Here is a 19,932-nt window from a genome sequence, read left to right as displayed (position 1 = left end):
AGAGCCAGAAGCATGGGGAAAAAGTGAATGAACGTTACAATATCTGTATGAAGGGATGTCTAAGTCAGCCTGATCTGTGAATGGTAACGATTAACTGTCAAGTAAAGAACAATATTTAATTTAGTAGAGAGCTTAAACAAAACGGCAATAAGATTTGGTGTGAAGATCAAACATGGGAAAAGCAAAGCTGATAAAAGTATTAGGAAATGGAAGAGGAGATAGGACAGACATCTTGGTTAACATGCAATGACTTGTACTGGCAAATCTATTCTGGTATCATGGCAAAATTATCAAATCAGATGGCATATGCTTCAAATAAATTAAGACAAGAAGAGCGTTGGAAAAATATGCATTTAAAAAGAGTTCTTGATATGAATGTAAATATAAAATTGTCAAAAAAATATGTGTGTGGAATGAAACAACGTATGCCATCGAAATCATGGACAGCAGAAGCAGAGGATGTTAGTAGACTGGAACATTTAAAGTTATGGATTTATAGAGGAAAGGAAATTATCAGTTGGGGATAGAAAAAGAGGACAAGCGAAGATGTATTCGGGATAATTTTACAATCAAAATAAGAGAAACGAGTTGAATTGGGCATATGAGAGACAAGAGCTCAATGGGAGAAGTTCATTAAGCCGCACGGGAGGGAAGATATCAAGAGCCTGGAGGAAGATGTTGTTGGATGTGTTAAAATAAGAACTTGAGGACATGAAGAGACCACTGCGAATAATTAAACTGGTTGTTTATTTGCATGTCTTAAAGCTTATCTGCATTCCAAGTAAAAAGGGCATTTTTATTATTTTTCATTATGACGCATTATATATTGGCAGTATGTGGAATTAAGTTTTAAACAAAACAAGATTATTTTACAAGTGAATGGCATGAATTGAGATTTTCACCTTCACCCCTCTGGCGCCAGGCTTGCCTGGGTTTCCTGGATATCCCGGAACTCCCTGGAAGAACACAGATTCATCCGTGCGTCACACACACACAAACCTCCGTGAGCAGAGATGACACCAGACAAAACTGGCAAGACACTGCTTAGCTCAGATGATATTTAAAAGGAGACGGAACAAGACATAAGAGCTTACTTTTTCTCCTTCTGTGCCATTCAGGCCCCTGGGTCCACTGCTTCCCGGCCGCCCTGGGTCTCCCTATTCACAAAAGAAGAATAGACCACACATAGTGGTTATTCGAACCACAAATCCCTGATCCATTAATGCCACCACAATCCATGTAGATTTATGAGATTGGGATTGATAGAAAGTGTGAACGCTGTGCTGTAGTCAGCCTCACCTTGTCACCCTCATCGCCAGGAGTGCCTCTGATTCCCGCATTTCCCAACCCACCCTTCGGGCCCTGCATGTCAGGAGGCACATTGGTGAAGCGGCACCACAGTATGGCCAACCATCAAAGTGTCACTGCAACATGCAATTGTTTGTCCATCTTCAAACGATTACCTCGACTTATTTATACACCTATTATGCAGAGCTTTGCAAAGTATATGCACAAAAAGTAAGACTACAAAAAATGCGAGTATATTTTTTCAACTGATGTATGGGATTTTTAATAAGTCTCACCAAGTCACCATTGTCACCCTTACAGCCAGGGCTGCCAATCCGTCCAGATTTCCCCTAGAAGGGAACATCGCCACACACAGTCACCACATTTGATTTCTCGCAAAACCTCAAATAAAAACGTGTTATATTTGAACAATACCATTATATTGAAATTAAAGTTGATTAAAACGAATTTGAAGAGCTAAATGAACTCGTAGCTTAATGATGTTTTCTGGTTGTAAATAACGTCGAACACATGGTACAATCCAGTACAACCAAAGAATCCCACGCAGTGGTACTGAATTAAGTTGATTTATGGAGATGCGATAAGAAAACGTGACAGTGGGAAGGGGCGTCATTGTTACCTTGGCTCCATCAAGCCCATTGCGACCAGGCAGTCCGGGTTCTCCCTAAACAAAGACGTCACACGGATCGCAACACATGGTCGTTTGTAGTGTTCATTGAAAAATACCAAACTTGACATGTGTGCGTTTTCTCAAAGAAACATACTTACTTTCTTTCCAGATTCCCCATATTCTCCCTGGAAAGGACACACCACAGTGAAACATTAGCAAACAATGTGAACGACTATCGATATTTACAGTACTGCTTTACATCATGCAGTCTTTAGTAATGTGCATGACCACAAAATGTGAGACAAATGCAAAGGACATAGAAAATGTAACAGCATGTATTTTGCATGAATGCACTGTGTATGCATTTACTATGAACAAAACATCATACATCACCTTCTCTCCTTTAAATCCAGCCATACCCTGCACAAAAATGAAATAATTGATTAATAAAAGTGAAAACACTCGTTATTGAAGCAACATGTAACGTGAATTGCATTTTGTGTGATAGTGCGCCGAGACTTACCTTAGGTCCTGGGAAACCCAAAGGTCCTTCGATACCTGGATCTCCCTAGATGTGAATGCAAACACATATAATTAGCATCATACAGGCAACAACACAAATATGATGCATGCGTAGCACACAGTTACTCATTCGTATGCACACGTGTGGAACTGAAACACACGCACGCACGCACCGGGTGAACGTGTGTGACCACTGCCGAAGCTGTGCATGTAAAATGTGTGTCCTACCATTGCACCATCATCTCCTGGATTTCCAGAGTCCCCGCGGTTTCCTTTCTCACCCTGCCAGAAAGAGGAAGCCATGCTCACGTCAGTGTTTCAAGGAACAGAGCAGTACAACATAACTATTGCAGGGTGGTGGCATGGCCTAAGCTGGCACGCCCAGAATATCACTCTGGGTGTTTTAACCGTCACATAAATCGCAATGTCTACTTCACAGTGTTTGAGTTCATTTGATTTGTTACATGTTTCCTGGCTATATTAAACGTGAGATCTATGTCTAGGTTAGCAGAGCAGCAATAAAAACCAAAGACAAAAATCAATATTGCAGAGAATTATTACAGGGTCCTTCAGCAAACAATGTATTTGATGGTCATAAATCTTCTTCTTCTTTCGTATGGCTGATGTAGATGCAGACAACATAATGTGAGAGCAAAAGGTGCCATAAAAAGTAAGCCCTGTATTTTGGTCTAATGGAGATATAAAGAGGAGGAGTAAAGGGAGGAACCAAGATGAAGATGAGCAGCAAAGGTATTCCAGAGAGCAGCAACTTGGAGATCATTTTTATCTAAGCTTTAACAAATGTATTTTTTATAGGAATAATAAGGCACTTCTGACACTATGGGTGGGAGTTCTATTGGGGTGTGAGGAAAAACCAGAGAGTGAAGTGGTATAATATAACAATATTTTTTGGGCTAGATTAAAAAGCTAGGCAGTAGATGGTGTCTAATGGGCAGGATGGTGGTTTTACTGTGCAGTATTCAGGCAGAGTCGAGGTGGAATCCAGAATTTATTTATGATTTTTTTTTTCTTGTTGGCCATGTTGGTCTTGAAAGACATATTTGAATCAAGAACAGTGCCCATATATTTAGAATTACTGATCTGCTCAATAAAGAGTCTAGATCCACAATGTGAATAGGTGGCAAAATAGGTTATGAACAGCCAGAGAATAATAAAACTTTGGGCTTTTTAGCGTTGAGGACCAGTTTTAGGACATTGAATTGAAGATTTTAAAAGTCCAATAATTGCTCCATAGAATTTCCGGAGGTCATCAGGGCTGTGTCATCAGCAAATACGCTAATGTCAGAGTGCAAAGTAGAGATGCTTAGAAAATAGGATAGGGCCAGGCACAGAGCCCCGAGGAACTACCTTAGTAATGCAGTGCTTTCAGATGTATTTTTGCAGACATTTTGATTAACGCAAATTACTCAATTGGGAATATACATAGAAATGATCGAGTGTCAAATGTCACTCTTGCAAATAAGGCTATCCTAGTCTCTTGAATTCTCATCTGGGTAAACAACATAAAATTGATTAAGCTTCAACGAAAATATTTGCAGAAACAATGTGTCCTCACCTTTCTTCCTTTGAACCCTTTTGGCCCACCTGGCCCTGGCATCTCCACGCATTTCGATGTAGTTCCTCTGCACTGAAAAGAGAAAAGTTTCACATTAGTCTTGTTCCAAAACAAAGCATGCACACAAACCCGCATCTAATTAAAAGTTGCTGCTGCTCCTTTCTACGTAGTATTGTTACGTGATGTTTGGATCAGCTTACATTACAATCATAAATAGGAAGTTTCCTGTTGTACCCATTTGGCTTTGTGCTATATTCTCAATAAAAAAAAAACACTCTGCCCTTGATTATTACCTCTATGATGCGACTGGTTCTTTTTGCTGTCAGTATGGAGAGACATAATGGCTTAAGAGTTTGCGTTTAAGGCGTTTACTACCACATTTCTACCAGTGGCATTTCAAAATATTTTCTGGGCACTTTTCCCTAATTGCACCTCAACTCCACCCACTTTTGGCTCTTCTGCAAATTTGGCATGGGAAGTGATGCAATTGGTGGGTTTTTACGTGGAATCAGCTGCATTAATTTGTTCGTTTCTGAATCTGCTTGTCCTAGTGAGGATCGCGGTGGCAGGATGTTGAGTAGGGTGGTCCAGACCTCCCTTTCTCTGGCAATGGACTCTAGCTCCTCCTGGGGAATTCCCAGGCATCCTCAGGCCAGCTAAGCAACATAATCCCACCAACATGTCCTGGGCCTTCCCCGGGGTCTTCTCCCAACGGGATGTGCCCGGGAAAGTTCCAGGGGGATCCTACCGGATGCCTGAACCACCTCAATTGCCTCCTCTCGATCCGGAGGAGCAGCAGCTCGACTCTGAGGCTCTCCCGGATTACCGAGCTCCTCACCCGATCATAGAGAGTGAGCCCAGCAACCCTGCGGAGAAACCTTATTTCGGCCCCTTGTACCCGTGATCTCATCCTTTCGGTCATTATGCAAAGGTGTGGGTGGGAACGTAGATCGACCTGTAAATCAAGAACTTTGTTCGAGAACTCAGCTCCCGCTTCACGACCATGGAATGGTACAGCGCCCACATCACTGCGGATGCTGCACCAATCCGCCGGGCGATCTCCCCCTCTCACTTACCATAATTTATGAAAGATACCCCAAGGTACTTAAACTCCTCCACGAAGGGCAGCTGTTCCCCCCTCATCTAGAGAGCACACTCCATCGTCTCCGGGGAGTCAACCATGACCTTAGATTTGGAGGTGTTGATCCTCATCCCCGCCACTTTACCCTCAGCATCAAACCATTCAAGTGCACACTGGAGATCACAGACTGACGAGGCAAAGAGGATAACGTCATCTGCAAAAGGCAGCGATGCCACCTCCATGCCCCCATACTAGATACTCTCCATACCTCAGCTGCGCCTTGATATCCTGTCCATGAAAATCACAAACAGGAGTAGAGAAAACATGCACCCTTGGCGGAGTCCAACACCCACAGTGAACGACTGATTTAATACCAAGAATACGGAAATAGAGGGACCGGATAGTACACAAGTCCGGCACCGGTACATCATACTCCTGCAGCACCTCCCACAAGACATTCCAAGGAACATGGTCATATGCCTTCTCCAAGTCTACAAAGCAGAGGTAAACTGGAGAACCATACTCCCATAACCCCTCAAATAACTGTGAGAGGGAAAATAGCTGGTCCATTGTTCCACAATCCTGATGGAATCCGCATTGTTCCTCCTGAATCTGAGGCTTGACCAGTGGGCACAGCCTCCTCTCCAGCACTTTGACATAGGCTTTACCTGGGATCCTGAGGAGTGTGATCCCTCTGTAGTTGGAGCACACCCTCTTGTTTCCTTTCTTAAAAATGAGGACCACGACCCCAGTTTACCAATCCAGAGTTACTGTACCTGCCTTCCATGCAACATTGAAGAGGCATGTTAACCACAAAATTCCTACACTGCCCAGCGCTTTTAACAACTTGTCCACCCCAGCAGCTTTATCACTACAAAGGCCCTCGACCGACGCAGCGGTTTCAGCAGATGCGATGGATCCAACACACCCAGCTGTTTCCAGGGCTGCCTCCTGAGACGAGGGCATGTCCACCGGGTTGAGGAACTCCTCAAATTGTTTCTTCCACCTCTCGACTATCTCCTTAGTTGAGGTCAATGTATGCCACCTTGACTGAGAACAGCCTGGGCCACGTCCTGGATGGTTTGCCAGAACTTCTTTAAGGCTGCCCGGTAGTCCTCTCCATGGCATCTCCAAACTCCTCCCACGCCTGGGCTTTGGCTTCAGTGACTGTTACTGCTGCCACCCTCAATTGAGTCAGGATACCTTTTTTTCTGAGCATAGCTCAAAAAGCCTCCTTCAACTTGACAGCTTCCCACACCACTGATGTCCACCAGCGGGTCCTAGGGTTGTCACCATGACAGGCACGAACTGCCTTGAGGCCACAGTTTTTCGCAGCTGCATCGACAATCTAGGTCCTGAACATCGAACACTCAGACTCAATGTCCATGACCTCCCCTGGGAGTGTAGAAGTTTTCCCGGAGGTGGAAGTTGAAATCTTTCTGCACTGGGTCTTTCACCAGACGTTTCCAGAAAACCCGCATAATTTGTTTGGGCCTTCTACGTCTATGGCTTCAAGTCACCAATTAGACCGTTTCTCTGTGGTGTTCCGCAGGGATCTGTGCTTGGCCAATTACTTTTTAGCATCTACATGGCACCATTGGGTATTCTGCTACAGCATTTTTTCTTATCCTATCATTGTTATGCAAATACTCAAATTTATAGAACGTTAGGACCAACCTATGCAACAGCATCTATCTGCATCACTAACAGTTGTGAATTCATGGTTGCACCAAAAGTTTTTCTACTAAATGCCGACAACACTGAAGCCATACTCATCGGCTCCCCTCGACATCTTTCTAACATTGGTTCGCCCTTGTTTGTTGATTAATGGTCACGATGTCAGTCCCACATGGGAGTTCAGAAATCTTGGCGTTCAATTTGACCAGTCATTATCCTTTGAGGCACATATATCTAAGGTGGTTAAAATATCCTTTTTCCACATAATAAATATTGCAAGAATCCATCACTTCCTGTCATCTGCGGACTACTGCAACACTTTACTGGTTGGGATACCGAGCAAAGCACTGGGTAGACTCCAACTTGTTCAGAATGCAGCTGCTAGAGTGCTTACACGTACACCATTCCATGAGAACATTACACCAGTCCTCTTATCCCTTCATTGGCTACTGGTAAAATTCCGAGTTGATTTTAAGATACTGCTCTTAATCTATGAGGCTTTAAAAGGGCTCACCCCACATTACTTGCAGGAACTAATACATTTATATATTCCATCAAGGTCCTTAAGATCTTCCGACCTCCAACTGCTCACCACTCCCAAGTCTAGGTTGCGCTCTTTTGGTGATCGAGCTTTTGTTATCGTGGCACCCAATCGATGGAACGCTTTACCATTTGAAATCAGGAAATCAGAGTCGATAGATATATTTCTGCTTAAAAAAACCCATCGATTTAAACTGGCTTTCCCTCTTTAGTTTGGTCAGTTGCCCTGGTTGTGTTTTTGTTTCCTGCTTTCCATGCATTGAGCATTGGGATCCTAGGATGAAACTCGCATTATAAATTTGAATTATTATAATCTGGTCAGTGCCCTAAACGTCGGATCCAACTTACCTACAGGTGGTGATCAGTTGATAGCTCTGCCCCTCTCTTCACCTGAGTGTCCAGAACATACGGCCTTAGGTCCGATGATACAACTATAAAGTCAATGACTGACCTTCGGCCAAAGGTACACTTGAGCATCCTTGTGTTCGAATATCGTGTTTGTTATTAACCTTCTGTGACTAGCGCCGATCAGGGGGGTCATTCCTCCCAATCACACCTCTATAGGTTTCTCCATCGTTTCCCACATGAGCATTGAAGTTGCTCAGGAAGACCATGGAGTCGGTAGGCGGCACTCTATTGAGCACTGCACCCACCGTCTCCAAGAAGGCAGAACACTCTGAACTGTTGTTTGGTGCATAAGCACAGACAACAGTCAGAGTTTTCCATTTTGAGATTCAAAGTCTCATTGAGGCGACCATCTCATCTACTGGGACAAACTCCAACTGAACAGCACCCAGATGGGGGCTTGTGAGTATCCCCACACCCACCCGGGGCCTCTCACCAGGGGTTACTCCAAAATAGGAGCGATACCACCCCCGATCGAGAAGTTTGGTTCCAGTGCCAATGCTGTGTGTTGGAGGTGAGGCCGACTATGTCTAGTTGATACCTTTCCACCTCCTCCACCAGCTCCGGCTCCTTCCCTCCCAGTGACGTGGCATTCCACTTCCCAATAGCTAGTGTCCATTGCCAAGATCCAGTCCATCCAAGACCTTCCCTCTCCCTGCCATACTGGCATCGCACCCACCCCTCACTCTTTGTCCTGCGGATGGTGGGCCCACAAGAAGGCACGACGTAGCCACCAGGTGCTTGCTGGCAAACCCCACCCCCAGGCCTGGCTTCAGGGGGATGTCCTGGTATACCTTGTCCGGGCAAGGTTCTCTGATCTTTATATTTCAAAACCATTCATAAGGGACTTTTTTTTGGGCCGTTATTTGTCTGGAACCTCCCCCCAGACCGGTTCGCCAAGAGAGACCCGACCAGGAGTACAAGACTTTGTAAATTTCAAATCCTGGAATTTTTCCAAATTCGCATGTAAATGGTCGTCAAATACACCAACATGCAGCAAAATGATTGGCAAAAGAGATCAATGGACGAGGTATTTGGTTGGGCTCTCACTTGGCTTATATATCAGTGTATGTATGGATGAATAACTTAAAATGTATTACCGTATCTTCAGCTCTTTTAACCTACAGACACAAATGAGCAAAGTTAATAAAAGCAAGTTCGGCATTATCCATGAGCACATAAAGCACATTTGCTACGGTTGGAGCAAATTTTACTCCATATTGTACATCCATTTATTGTATTTCTCACGCTTTGAAATACGTCTGTGAGAAGATGTGATGCGCAGTACAAAGCTGGCTTTGTATAAGGATGCACCAGACGGTCTCTCTTTTCCAGTTGCTAATATTCAAAGTGTTTTTGTTCTTACATTTACTGTGTAGTAGGATTTATTGCTATATGCATTGTGGTTGTTCAGACTGTTTTCAGACCATGTTTTCTATGATGAGGTTGATGGTCTTGTCTCGAAGAATAAACGTGTCATGCAGATCTTTGGAGTCTGTGTCCAGGTCCTGGTCTCTGGAGGCAAAGTATTCATTACGGAAGGCACTCAGCGGGTTGCTGGCCAGTATATTCATATTGTATTTGTAAAGTTTGACACTTGATGCCACAGAGAAGATTGATATTCCCTTCTCTTTGGCTTGCTCAGCCGCCTCAGATATCCCTCCGCAGGGCTGTCCCGTGACATGACCATCTGTAAGAAACGCATGGCAGGGTTAAGTGCAGTGAGTCTTATGAAGACGATGTTTTTCCTTTTTGAATATGTGAATTTTACATCATTGTGGATGAGGGACAATGTAACTCTAGAGGTATAAGGCCCAAAGGGCAGAATATTGTATTGGTTGACACTGGTGGTTTCCAATGCAAGAAAGGTGTTTCTATCATTAAAACCAATCTTAATTAAACTCAAGTTTAAATGTATTTAAAATAATAGTAACAATTTGCTTTTCCACTCACCTGTGACGAACACAGCAAAGTTTGACTGCGCCCTCTGCTGAGCGAGCATAATCTTCTGGGTCATGTTTTTGATCGCGCAGTCCGTGAAGGTGCCCTGGCCAATGTAATTGATCGCATTGATATTCTTCTGGAAGACATTTTTGTTTTCCGTGATGGGACTAAACTCCATCACTATATCAGAGAAGTGCAAACCGCCCAGCTGCCAAGCGAATTTATAGCCAAAGGTAGACGATCTTTCAGGAAGACGCTTCACCAGCTCCACGCCAAACGTCTTGAGGTGATCAACAAGACTGCCTGAGGGCAGGTACTGCAGTGCCACGCTCTCAGACGTGTCCAGTGCCAGGTAAAGGCTCACATTGCAGACAAGCGGCTCTGAAAGCAACACACCGCACAATGTTGCACGTGACACAATGCTCCACATACAGGCTTGGGATTTTATATATCTATATATATATTTATATTTCTGATTCATAATTGGTTTATTTTAGATTAGGTCGTGTAAAAGTCCATGTCGTAAACGCTCCTTCAATCGACACAGCCAGTTAATCAAGGTGTCACGTGAATGGAACGTGCCAAATGTATTCCTGCTTCAGCAGTCGCACCGATGTTGTTGTTTGAGAGCAATCTCACGACATTTAATTTGGTTTGGACGTTTGTGCTGGAGATTACATCCAGTATCATCAGGTTGTTAAGAAAAGCTCAGATTTCTTATAAACCACCTAGACTTCATGGATTACCAATACTGGCGTGAGCACATTGACGTGTTTGTATGAAACATACGCTTTTTTCAGACTGCACAATCAGTGGTGAATCACACTATATTTTCAGAGGCCTGGAAAAGTACTTCTGGTCTTTACAATTAACTAACACATTCAGTTTCGTTAATAAAACAAAACAAGAAAATTGATTGTATGAGTGGCTTTATCTGAATTCTGCTGCATTCTGATTATCAGTTAAACCAATAAATAAACCACAATGAGCTAGATACATTTCGCAACTTATTGGATTAATGTAAACGTAGAAAGTTTTTCTGGGATGTATTTTCGAGTTGTGGCATGTGTCCGTGTATTGTCATGATGTACGTTTCACTCAACGTGATAAATCTCCCAGCATGTGGAGCAAAACGTCGGATATTATGCCGAATGAGACGCGGTACAACCAAACACATTGCAGAACTTTGTAGCATAACTGTGAAAACCTACGCAGTAGTCATACCAATTTTTCGGTTATCCCCGCAGTGGCTTTTGGCGAGCCATCGAACAAAGAAAGTCACTGCATCCCGTACTTTCAGATGCGGTTCTGTAGCCATCTGGAAAGCTCTTCCTTCCGATATTAGGAAGCCACTGGAGCTGAACACTTTAAAATTTTGATAAAAAAAACTCATTGCTTCAGAACTGCTTGTGTTTAGATTGTTGTCCGTCCCCCGCACCTCCTATTAGCATGGTTCGCTACATATGTTGCAAAGTTCAACATACATACAATTTCCCGCGGTATACATACATTAATATGAATGTATAAAGGCGATCTTTACATTTATACCAAAGTAATTTGTTAATATTTCACACACGAAGATCTGACAGTTATATAACTAGTGTAATACATGTAACTGCTAGACATGAAAACGATTCTCTCATGTTAATTTAGCTGATGCACTTGTGGGCTTTATTTGGCTAATCTGAACATAAAAACTGTATGTTAAGAGAGCACAAATAACTATACATACACTTACAATATAGGTATATTTACGATATTTTTTCCCAGAGAAAAATAAGCTTCTTCAAAGAAAACTGCTTTTACATGCGATAAGACTTAATAAGATCTTCTAACCAATAAAAAAGTAAACCATTCGATCATCTCATAGCGGCTGTTGGCTATTACAAATGGAATGTCGGTTGGGTCTTTGTTGAAACTAGAACCATATGAGCAACACACACAGGATGACAATCCAAAATAAGGTTGGCCAACTGGCATGCACTGATTGGTGAGCAAACAATAACATGAACATTGTCAATCACAGCTTTAGATCTGACTATACAACTGTGCTTAACGGCTGTAGAAGGGTTTGGAGGGGTCACCGTGGGTTCAGTTCATGTAAAATGTATTTTCTGCTGAGGCAAAATTCAAAAGTTCTAATGATAATGCTCATGTAAACACGTTCCTTTGGAGTGGGCAGGTAAGGAACTTGGTTGGACAGCGCATTTGTGCGATCCCTGTCACGCGGCGCAAGCTGCGTGGGGCGGCGCGTCACGTGGTGCTGAGCCCGCCCGAAGCGCTCTATGAAATACAAATCGAGGGCGTAGCTATACACGACAGACAGACAAATAATCCCTGGTGGGCAGTGTGGAACTGTTGTTCCTACCTGTATTATTATGATAAATGAAGATAAATAAAGACGATGCACCAATCCCCAGCCCACCAATCCCCACCAACCACTAACCCATGAAGATCCACCAACCCTTGACTCCAAAGCACACACTTACTGCCCAATTAATGACGAATCGTGCTATGGCAGGCTCAGAACGGTGCCACTGATGCGGAATGGGCAGCCATGCTCTCTCTTCTCTCAGAACACACCATACCAACAAGCATTGGCAGAAAGTGACCCAATATCTGTAGCTTCGCCCTAATCTCGGCCACTTTGGCCAATTACATAATTGTGTCATGGGTAGTGATGGGATGGATATGTTTTTATGTGGACTCACCCACACAAGAATTTAAAAATTGGGAATGTTTTAAATATTTTCTACAAAACGGTCATCATTTTGCCCAAAAGTGGCAGGATGACATAATAAAAACTTGACTTTACCGAAAGAACCAAAGAGTATGGATTCCTGCAGTCACAAAAGCTTCAAATCAAGATTGAACCGCCTCTACGGGGGGGGGGTCCACACAACTATTATATCTTTTAACAGACTGCAAGACAAGAAGGCTCACCTGATCGAGTCTCTCACCTTTCTGAAGAGATGCCGCGACACCAAGGTAATACCGATCGCCTTTACACTCACATCTGCTGCTTTCACTTCTCCTAACTCTAAACGGATCTTGTTTAGGGCCAGCCTAGCTCTAATCTCAGAGAGAATAGGATTGCTCCGATTTGAACTTGATAATTTAGACAAGATTATCTTACAATCACACTTAGAAATAACGGATAAAATGTCCACATCTGATTGGGACCAAGTAGATAGCATGACAGTTTCTTCAGCTACTTCTATGTCAACCAAATGTAAAGTTAACTTGATTGCTAAATTCAACCTCCTGTCAAAAAAGAAGCCAGAGCCACACGCTAAAAAGTTAGATGTTAACAAGATTGTCATCAATCATAGTAACATCCCAATTTCCAACAGCCTAAAATCGGTACTAGCTAAAGGGTTGAATTTCTCCCAGGTCGACGTATCCCTCAAAGGCTTGGGACACATCCCGGCAGACGTTGCTAGATATGAAATCGCTGCTATCCTCAAAAACGCTAAGAAACCCATTAGAAACATCAGCAATGATGAGCGTTTTGAACTCTCTCAATTAAACAACAGAGATAACACATTCATAATCAACGTTTTTGGGTTTAGATCGCGTTATTTATAAATGTGTCGTAACCCTCCACCACCCGACACGGCCAATCAGTAAAAAAGTGTCACGTTGACAAAGGACAAATAGTTCACTGCTTTCGCCCACCGGTGTGTTAAAGCGTGAAACCACAATATTTACAATTTGAGTACAACGTTTTGCTGGTAATTACATCCAGTATCATCGGGCAATTCGCCAGAATGGTGAGGCTCTGCTGTGTCTCCCGTTCTTATATAGAGCAGCAGCAGGGTGACGTCATCATTAACTCATTAACTCATCAGGTGCAAAGATTTGAGGGGGGGGGGGTTATTGTAATTATATACTAGATTAGTAATCAGGCTATTGTTATGATGCGAGTTGTAGATTAGTAATCATTTGGAATGTGTTTTATTGTGATTATGCTACATTAGTAATCAGTTAGTGTTTGTTTCCATTATAAGGAATTGTAATGTATCTTATTTAATAATACGCTTCCAGGCCGCACTAAGCCTGTAGCTGTCAAAACTCACCAAAATATCATTAGGGTTAAGTTTAATATCTTTGATCATATTCACAAGATGTTCTGAATTTCTTATGAATGATGATGTCCTACCGATGTAGGGCTGTATTTGTTTAGTTACATATTTTGATAATTTGTATGTGGCAGAGCCAATTGTACTGACTATGGGTCGTAAAGGGATGCCGATTTTATGGATCTTTGGTAGCCCATACAGTCTAGGTGGTTTCGAAGCCCTTGTTTTAATTAGGAATTGCTCATTTGTTGGGATTAATGAATTTGCAATAATTGTAGTAGTCTTACGTTCTGAAGTATTAGTTGGATCTCGTTTGATTTTAATGTAGGTACTTTCCTCTAATACATCTTTAATTTTATTATCATAATCGGCTCGTGACATCACTACAGTAGTGCGGCCCTTATCAGCTGCTAGGATTTGAATATCTTTATTTAGACGAAGCTCTCTTAAGGCTTTTGCCTCGTTCGAGCTAATATTTACTTTTGGTACTTTACTATTCTCAATTATTTTGGCAACCTCGTGTCTAGTCATCTCTGCCTCATTATGTGGAAGGAGTCTTACTGCTGATTCTACCTCAGCAATTATCTCATCCATTGGAATTGTGCGTGGGGTAACGGCAAAGTTAAGGCCTTTAGAAAGGACAGAAATCATGTCAGTGGTTAAATCAGTGTTAGTCAAGTTCATTACGGTTTTGTTTTTAAATTGTTTGTTTTTAATAGGGATTTGTTTATTGTAAAGTCTAGAAAATTTGTTAATTTGGTTAGCATTTGCTAGATTAAACACATTATCAGCCGATTGTTGTGTTATAGTATCGATTATATTCCAATCATGCATGGACACACTATTGCTTATATTTAAATGTAAACTAGCAGAAGTACCCGGCGTTGCCCGGGTGAAAAATATATTTCTTAATAACCTTACATATATACACAGATGGGCTGCTACCCCCCCCCCCCCAGCCACGATCTCCTCGGCCGCTGTGCAGTAATATGTACGGCCTATAGTGTGGTGGGGTGTCGAGGCCTAGTACCGTGCAGAGCCTCCGGCCTCGCCTAAATTGCCCACCCGGCTGAGGCTGGGTACTGGGGCCGTTACCCCCCCCCCGCGCTACAATAATACTGTCTAATCGTTATAATTTTATTATCTACCGACCCTATAATAGTAATTGCACACATTGGGGTGGGGGGGGAGTGAAGAGGACGTGAAACTTTGATGAATTTACCTCAGAGTCACGTGTTAATGCGTGCGCATATTTTTAACGGGAAATAAAAATGGCGTCCACCCCGCAGCGAATGCGTCGCTACCCGTTGCCAGGGGCAACCGCCGTGGAAAACCAAACGGACCAATCGTGTCTCGCAAATCCCTCACATTTCGTCCAATGAAACTGCGTATGGTCCGGCGACACACAGACAGACAGACACACACACAGACAGACAGATTTGCGATTTTATATATATAGACTAGCAGAAGTACCCGGCGTTGCCCGGGTGAAAAATATATTTCTTAATAACCTTACATATATACACAGATGGGCTGCTACCCCTGCCCCCCCCCCAGCCAGCGAATGCGTCGCTACCCGTTGCCAGGGGCAACCGCCGTGTCTCGCAAATCCCTTACATTTCGTCCAATGAAACTGCGTATGGTCCGGCGACACACAGACAGACACACACACAGACAGACAGACAGATTTGCGATTTTATATATCTGATGTTTTAGCGATTCAGAAATGTTGGATAATTCACTCCTGTTGTGTTGTATTCTCTCTATTAATAATAATTCGATAGCTTTTTGTAGTATTTTGTTAGCTTTAGAAGACTTGATGTGATGTGTTATTTTAACTGCGTTTGGTATTCCCTTCGAATCTCTGTACCTTTTGAGGAACGCCAATGAAGATATCAATTTCATCCGCTTAATGCGGAGCTTCTCCAATTTTCTGGTTTTAAGAAAAGTATCCTCCCCATAGAGGTTAGTTAGTTTAACACGTAGGCTTTCGCGACCAATATTATTCATAATCAACGTTTTTGGGTTTATAAACGCGATCTAAACCCAAAAACGTTGATTATGAATAATATTGGTCGCGAAAGCCTACGTGTTAGAGATGACATAGCCATCCTCTCAGCCGACAAGGGTAATGCCACTGCCATCATGGATAAAACCACTTACAACAACAAAATTCAGGACCTTCTTAATGATGGCAGTTATACAAACATTAACAGAGATCCGACCAATAGCGTGGCTACTAAAACCAACAAAATCATCACTAATTCGACTTATCTTATCGATTCGAACAAGCAGCGCTCTCTAAAACCTTCAGTTGCGTGACCACCCAGATGTTATGACCTTCCAAAGATCCACAAAGGTACCCCACTCCGTCCTATCGTCTCCACCATTAACTCACCCATACGTGACTTTACCAAAATAACCAAAGAGTATAGCAAAAACTGTAGTTAAATAATTAGGACCACATAGCTTTAAGTGCAAAGAGAGGGCACTCTCTCAAATAGCAGCAGACAGCTTGGCCTACATTCTATGGTGCTTGATTCAGAAACATGGTCATTAACAATGTGTTTTTTTCAAAAAACGTAAAAGTGTACAAACAAGCATGGGGAGATGCACGCTTGGAATTACATTGAGACAGAAGAAGAACACATAGATTAGAGAACATACGCATGTCAGTGACATAATTTTGTAAACAATAGTAAGTTAGCTTAGGCAGAATATGGCACTAGAAGGAATGATGGGTGATGGTTGAGAATAATGACAGTGGCAGTCAAAGAATATAATTTGTTCCAGAGGATGTCCACTGAGGAGATGGAGCAATGAAATCAGCGTGTGTGCAGGTGCTAAGGGGAGTGAATTCAATAGCAGAATCGTGAGAAATGGTTGAGAGAGCGGTGACTTGGGGGAGTCTTAATCCAGCAGTTTCAAAGACAATGCATATATTATCAGAGCATGTCTGTTTGCATGTTTTGCCATGAGTATGTGTGGTTAATGCAGACTTGATGCCTTTCAAAAGGTTTGATGTTTGAACATCTTAACACCTGTTTTATTGCCAGAAAGGGTAAAAGCCTATTCTTATTTTTTCATCATTTTGATACAGGCAAATAGGTTCCATAGATATGCAGAAATGGATTTACCATGGTTGATGATGATGATTAGCTTGGCTAAATAACCTTTCAACATGGTGTCACCCAAAAAATAAATGTGGATAATTGTATTGGCTACGAAAACCTCCGTCTTAAGAGACAGGTTTATGAAACAAATGCTGATGGTTTGCCAAACGGTCATGGCAAGATCACCCCATCTATACGATGGAGCCCTGGATCACTAAAACTTATTTTATTTGTATGTGGAGTCACAGAAGGGAGGTCTGTTTGTATTGTAATTCCGTACACAAAAACACCACACAGTGGCTAAACCGTGTCGTCAGCTGCGCAGGAGAAAACCTACAGCAGGTGGCGCTGTCTGTTCTCCGTTTGTCAAAAGCCGCGATTGTACCACACAGAGACCTCAGCAGAACGCCCAACAGATTTTCATTATTTAACCATTCCGTGTGCGCAAAACATGTGTGACTAGATTTGAAGCTTTCGTGACTGCAGGAATCCATACTCTTTGGTTATTTCAGTAAAGTCACATAGGTAGAAAAATAACAGATCACGACGTTTCGATCGCAACACAAGCGACCGTCATCAGCAGGAGAACTGCTGTCAGCAGGAGAACTGCTGCCAGCAGTTCTGCTGCTGACAGCAGTTCTCCTGCAGTTCTCCTGTATCTGTTCCACCTGATTACGGTCGCTTGTGTTGCGATCGAAACGTCGTGATCTGCTATTTTTCTACCTACGTGACTTTACCGAAAGAATCAAAGAGTATGTGTGACAAGGTAATGTTACTAATTTCCATTCGTTTACAAATAAATACACTGGAAGAGGAAACAGATGTCAGAGTTAGCTCAGGACTGATTAATACGCTGATATGTACAGATAGGTTTATTGACCACAGTAAAGAAAAAAACACAAATATTTATTCCCAACTTTTTATAAGAGACGAATTCTTCCATAGCAGCCGCTGAGGTACATGATGGTGCAGACCCGATCCAAAAACCCACCCATCCTTCATTACATACATAAAACGTTGAAAAAAAGTAGAGATACTTTATTATTCAAAGAAATTTGAGCTTGAGCTGCTAGGTGCACATGCTTGCTGTGTAAATTATCCACCAAGTTCACCTTGTGCAAAAAGGGGCCAACTCTGTAGATGATGAAGTAGCAACGGCACAAACAGGAAAACACCGAAGACACTTATTCTGGTAAAAAACATAATTCATGTATGTGGTGTGTATTGTTCGTATTCCCTATATCAATAACTAGGGTGCATTCAATATAGCTCATTCATCTTAAGGCACTTCATATGATTCTTGTATCTCAGTTCACCGCAGCAATTACGTGTGTGTCGGCGCATGAGTTGGTGCCCTAACGTACTAAAAAAACACATTATCACTGAGCCCACCGCTACAAATGCCGGGCTTCCATTTCCAAACAATGGGCAGCGCTTAAATTAATCCGTAGAAAGAAACCAAGGGAGATGCGGATACCTGATGCATACGTGAAAAATAAAACTCTCTCACGGAATGTACAATGTCGTACTGCCCCAACAACAACTGAATGGCTAAATCGTTTAGAACTGAATCTCTAATAGTGTATATTCACTGGCCATACAGAAGAATCATCACTGGAGTTGGATGTACGTGGCACACCCCGCCTCTGGCATTAAGCCCATGTGTATTAGTGTGCAGGGTGCTGCTTGTGGGGGGAGGAGCGCTCGGCACCTGCTGGAAGAGCTCGTTGGGCAGAGGTGCGCGTTCCGGCCAGCAGGGCACAGCACAGGGCAAGTGGAGCCCATAGCAGCAGCATCATCTTCCTTGCTGGGGCCGGCGGATGGGCAGGCACTCTATGGGATACAGAGAAAGAATCATTATAGGACTGTAAATACGAATAATAATTATCATCAGCCATGATCAATCCACAGGTGGATGAAGGCATACCCTATTCATCGCCTTCTCTCACGATTCTGTGATGTAATAATTCATATAGCACTGCACACGCACTCATATTGATGTCACTCTTTGATGTATGTCTTAGAATGTCATCATGGGCTGCCACTCCATTGTTAATTTTGATCATATGCCATTACCTCTTTTAGTCACGTGTTCTGACGAAGCCTACTTTGATGTTTTAAAACTGCAAATGGTGTCTGATCCACGTGTTTCAACTCCACCCATGCACCTCTGACTGCTTATTTATGCACTTTTCAGTTTTTGTTCCACGTCATTTGTCAATTTCCATATTTCCTGATCAATGTCATGACAGGACACATACATTGATATAATTTAGCTGTCTTGCTGCACTAATTTAAACCAAGGTCTCCATTGGAAAATAGTTTCCTGACATGTATATTATTTAAAACCCCATGTCATCCAATGCTCAGTGAAAGCCTCCTGGCGCCACGTCTCCGACCTGGTCATGGCTACAGGCCATTATAGGTATAAATTAACTCTCGCTAGAAAATAGGCAGGGCTGGCGCGTGTGAAGCACTGTTGTATGTATGTTGAACTTCTTTCGCACCGTACGTAGCCAACCGCGCTGTTATGGTGGCTTTCCACACAGCCGATCTACTGCCCCCCCCCCCCCCCCATTCTAATGGAGCTGAATTTGGGCCTGGACACAACTCAGCTGCCAGAGGAGGACGACTCCCACCACTCCCGTCGCGATCACGAGTTCGCAACCCAACCAGTGTGAATCTCGGGGTTAGGCACCATCATTGTGTGTTCAAACGACTACACTAGAAATCAACAGATGTGACGCAACTTGGCGATGGGTCACCAACGTAAAGGGTCGCCTCAGAACGACCGTGTGATCAGTGGGCCACTGACTTGACTTTGGAGGTCCCCGAGCGGTGGCGCAAATGTGGGTAAGCCTCACCGATCAAACCCCAAAACCGCGCGCCTTCAAGAGCAGACCAGGTCTGAATGCACGGCTCGAGGCCTCTGCATGCAGTGGTGTATTCGAACCCCCGATTAGCACGGTCGGCTACGTACGGTGCGAAAGAAGTTCAACATACGTACCTAAGCACCGTGTGCGTGCGCGCGCGTACAACCGTTCCACTGCGCACTTCAGAACTCCCAAAGGCAA

The 19,932-nt window shown here is 43.1% G+C and overlaps 1 protein-coding gene across 1 annotated transcript in view; it reads right to left on the bottom strand.

Moving 5' to 3' along the window:
- COL6A2 (collagen type VI alpha 2 chain) overlaps positions 1–19,932 on the bottom strand; it is a 31,848-nt gene that overhangs the window by 10,670 nt on the left and 1,246 nt on the right. The window contains exons 2-15 of the mRNA XM_078856449.1: positions 18,570–18,691; positions 9,673–10,044; positions 9,147–9,409; positions 8,820–8,840; positions 4,017–4,088; positions 2,669–2,722; positions 2,442–2,486; positions 2,312–2,338; positions 2,077–2,103; positions 1,928–1,972; positions 1,584–1,637; positions 1,300–1,362; positions 1,095–1,157; positions 903–956 (exon numbers count right to left, since the gene is read on the bottom strand). Coding sequence (XP_078712575.1) covers positions 903–956; positions 1,095–1,157; positions 1,300–1,362; positions 1,584–1,637; positions 1,928–1,972; positions 2,077–2,103; positions 2,312–2,338; positions 2,442–2,486; positions 2,669–2,722; positions 4,017–4,088; positions 8,820–8,840; positions 9,147–9,409; positions 9,673–10,044; positions 18,570–18,657 — 1,248 coding nt within the window. The 5' untranslated portion in view covers positions 18,658–18,691. The remainder of the gene's footprint in view (positions 1–902; positions 957–1,094; positions 1,158–1,299; positions 1,363–1,583; positions 1,638–1,927; positions 1,973–2,076; positions 2,104–2,311; positions 2,339–2,441; positions 2,487–2,668; positions 2,723–4,016; positions 4,089–8,819; positions 8,841–9,146; positions 9,410–9,672; positions 10,045–18,569; positions 18,692–19,932) is intronic.

The sequence above is a fragment of the Lampetra fluviatilis genome, chromosome 1, assembly GCF_964198595.1.
Source record: "Lampetra fluviatilis chromosome 1, kcLamFluv1.1, whole genome shotgun sequence".
NCBI lineage: Eukaryota > Metazoa > Chordata > Hyperoartia > Petromyzontiformes > Petromyzontidae > Lampetra > Lampetra fluviatilis.
This window is presented reverse-complemented; position numbering and strand designations above follow the sequence as displayed.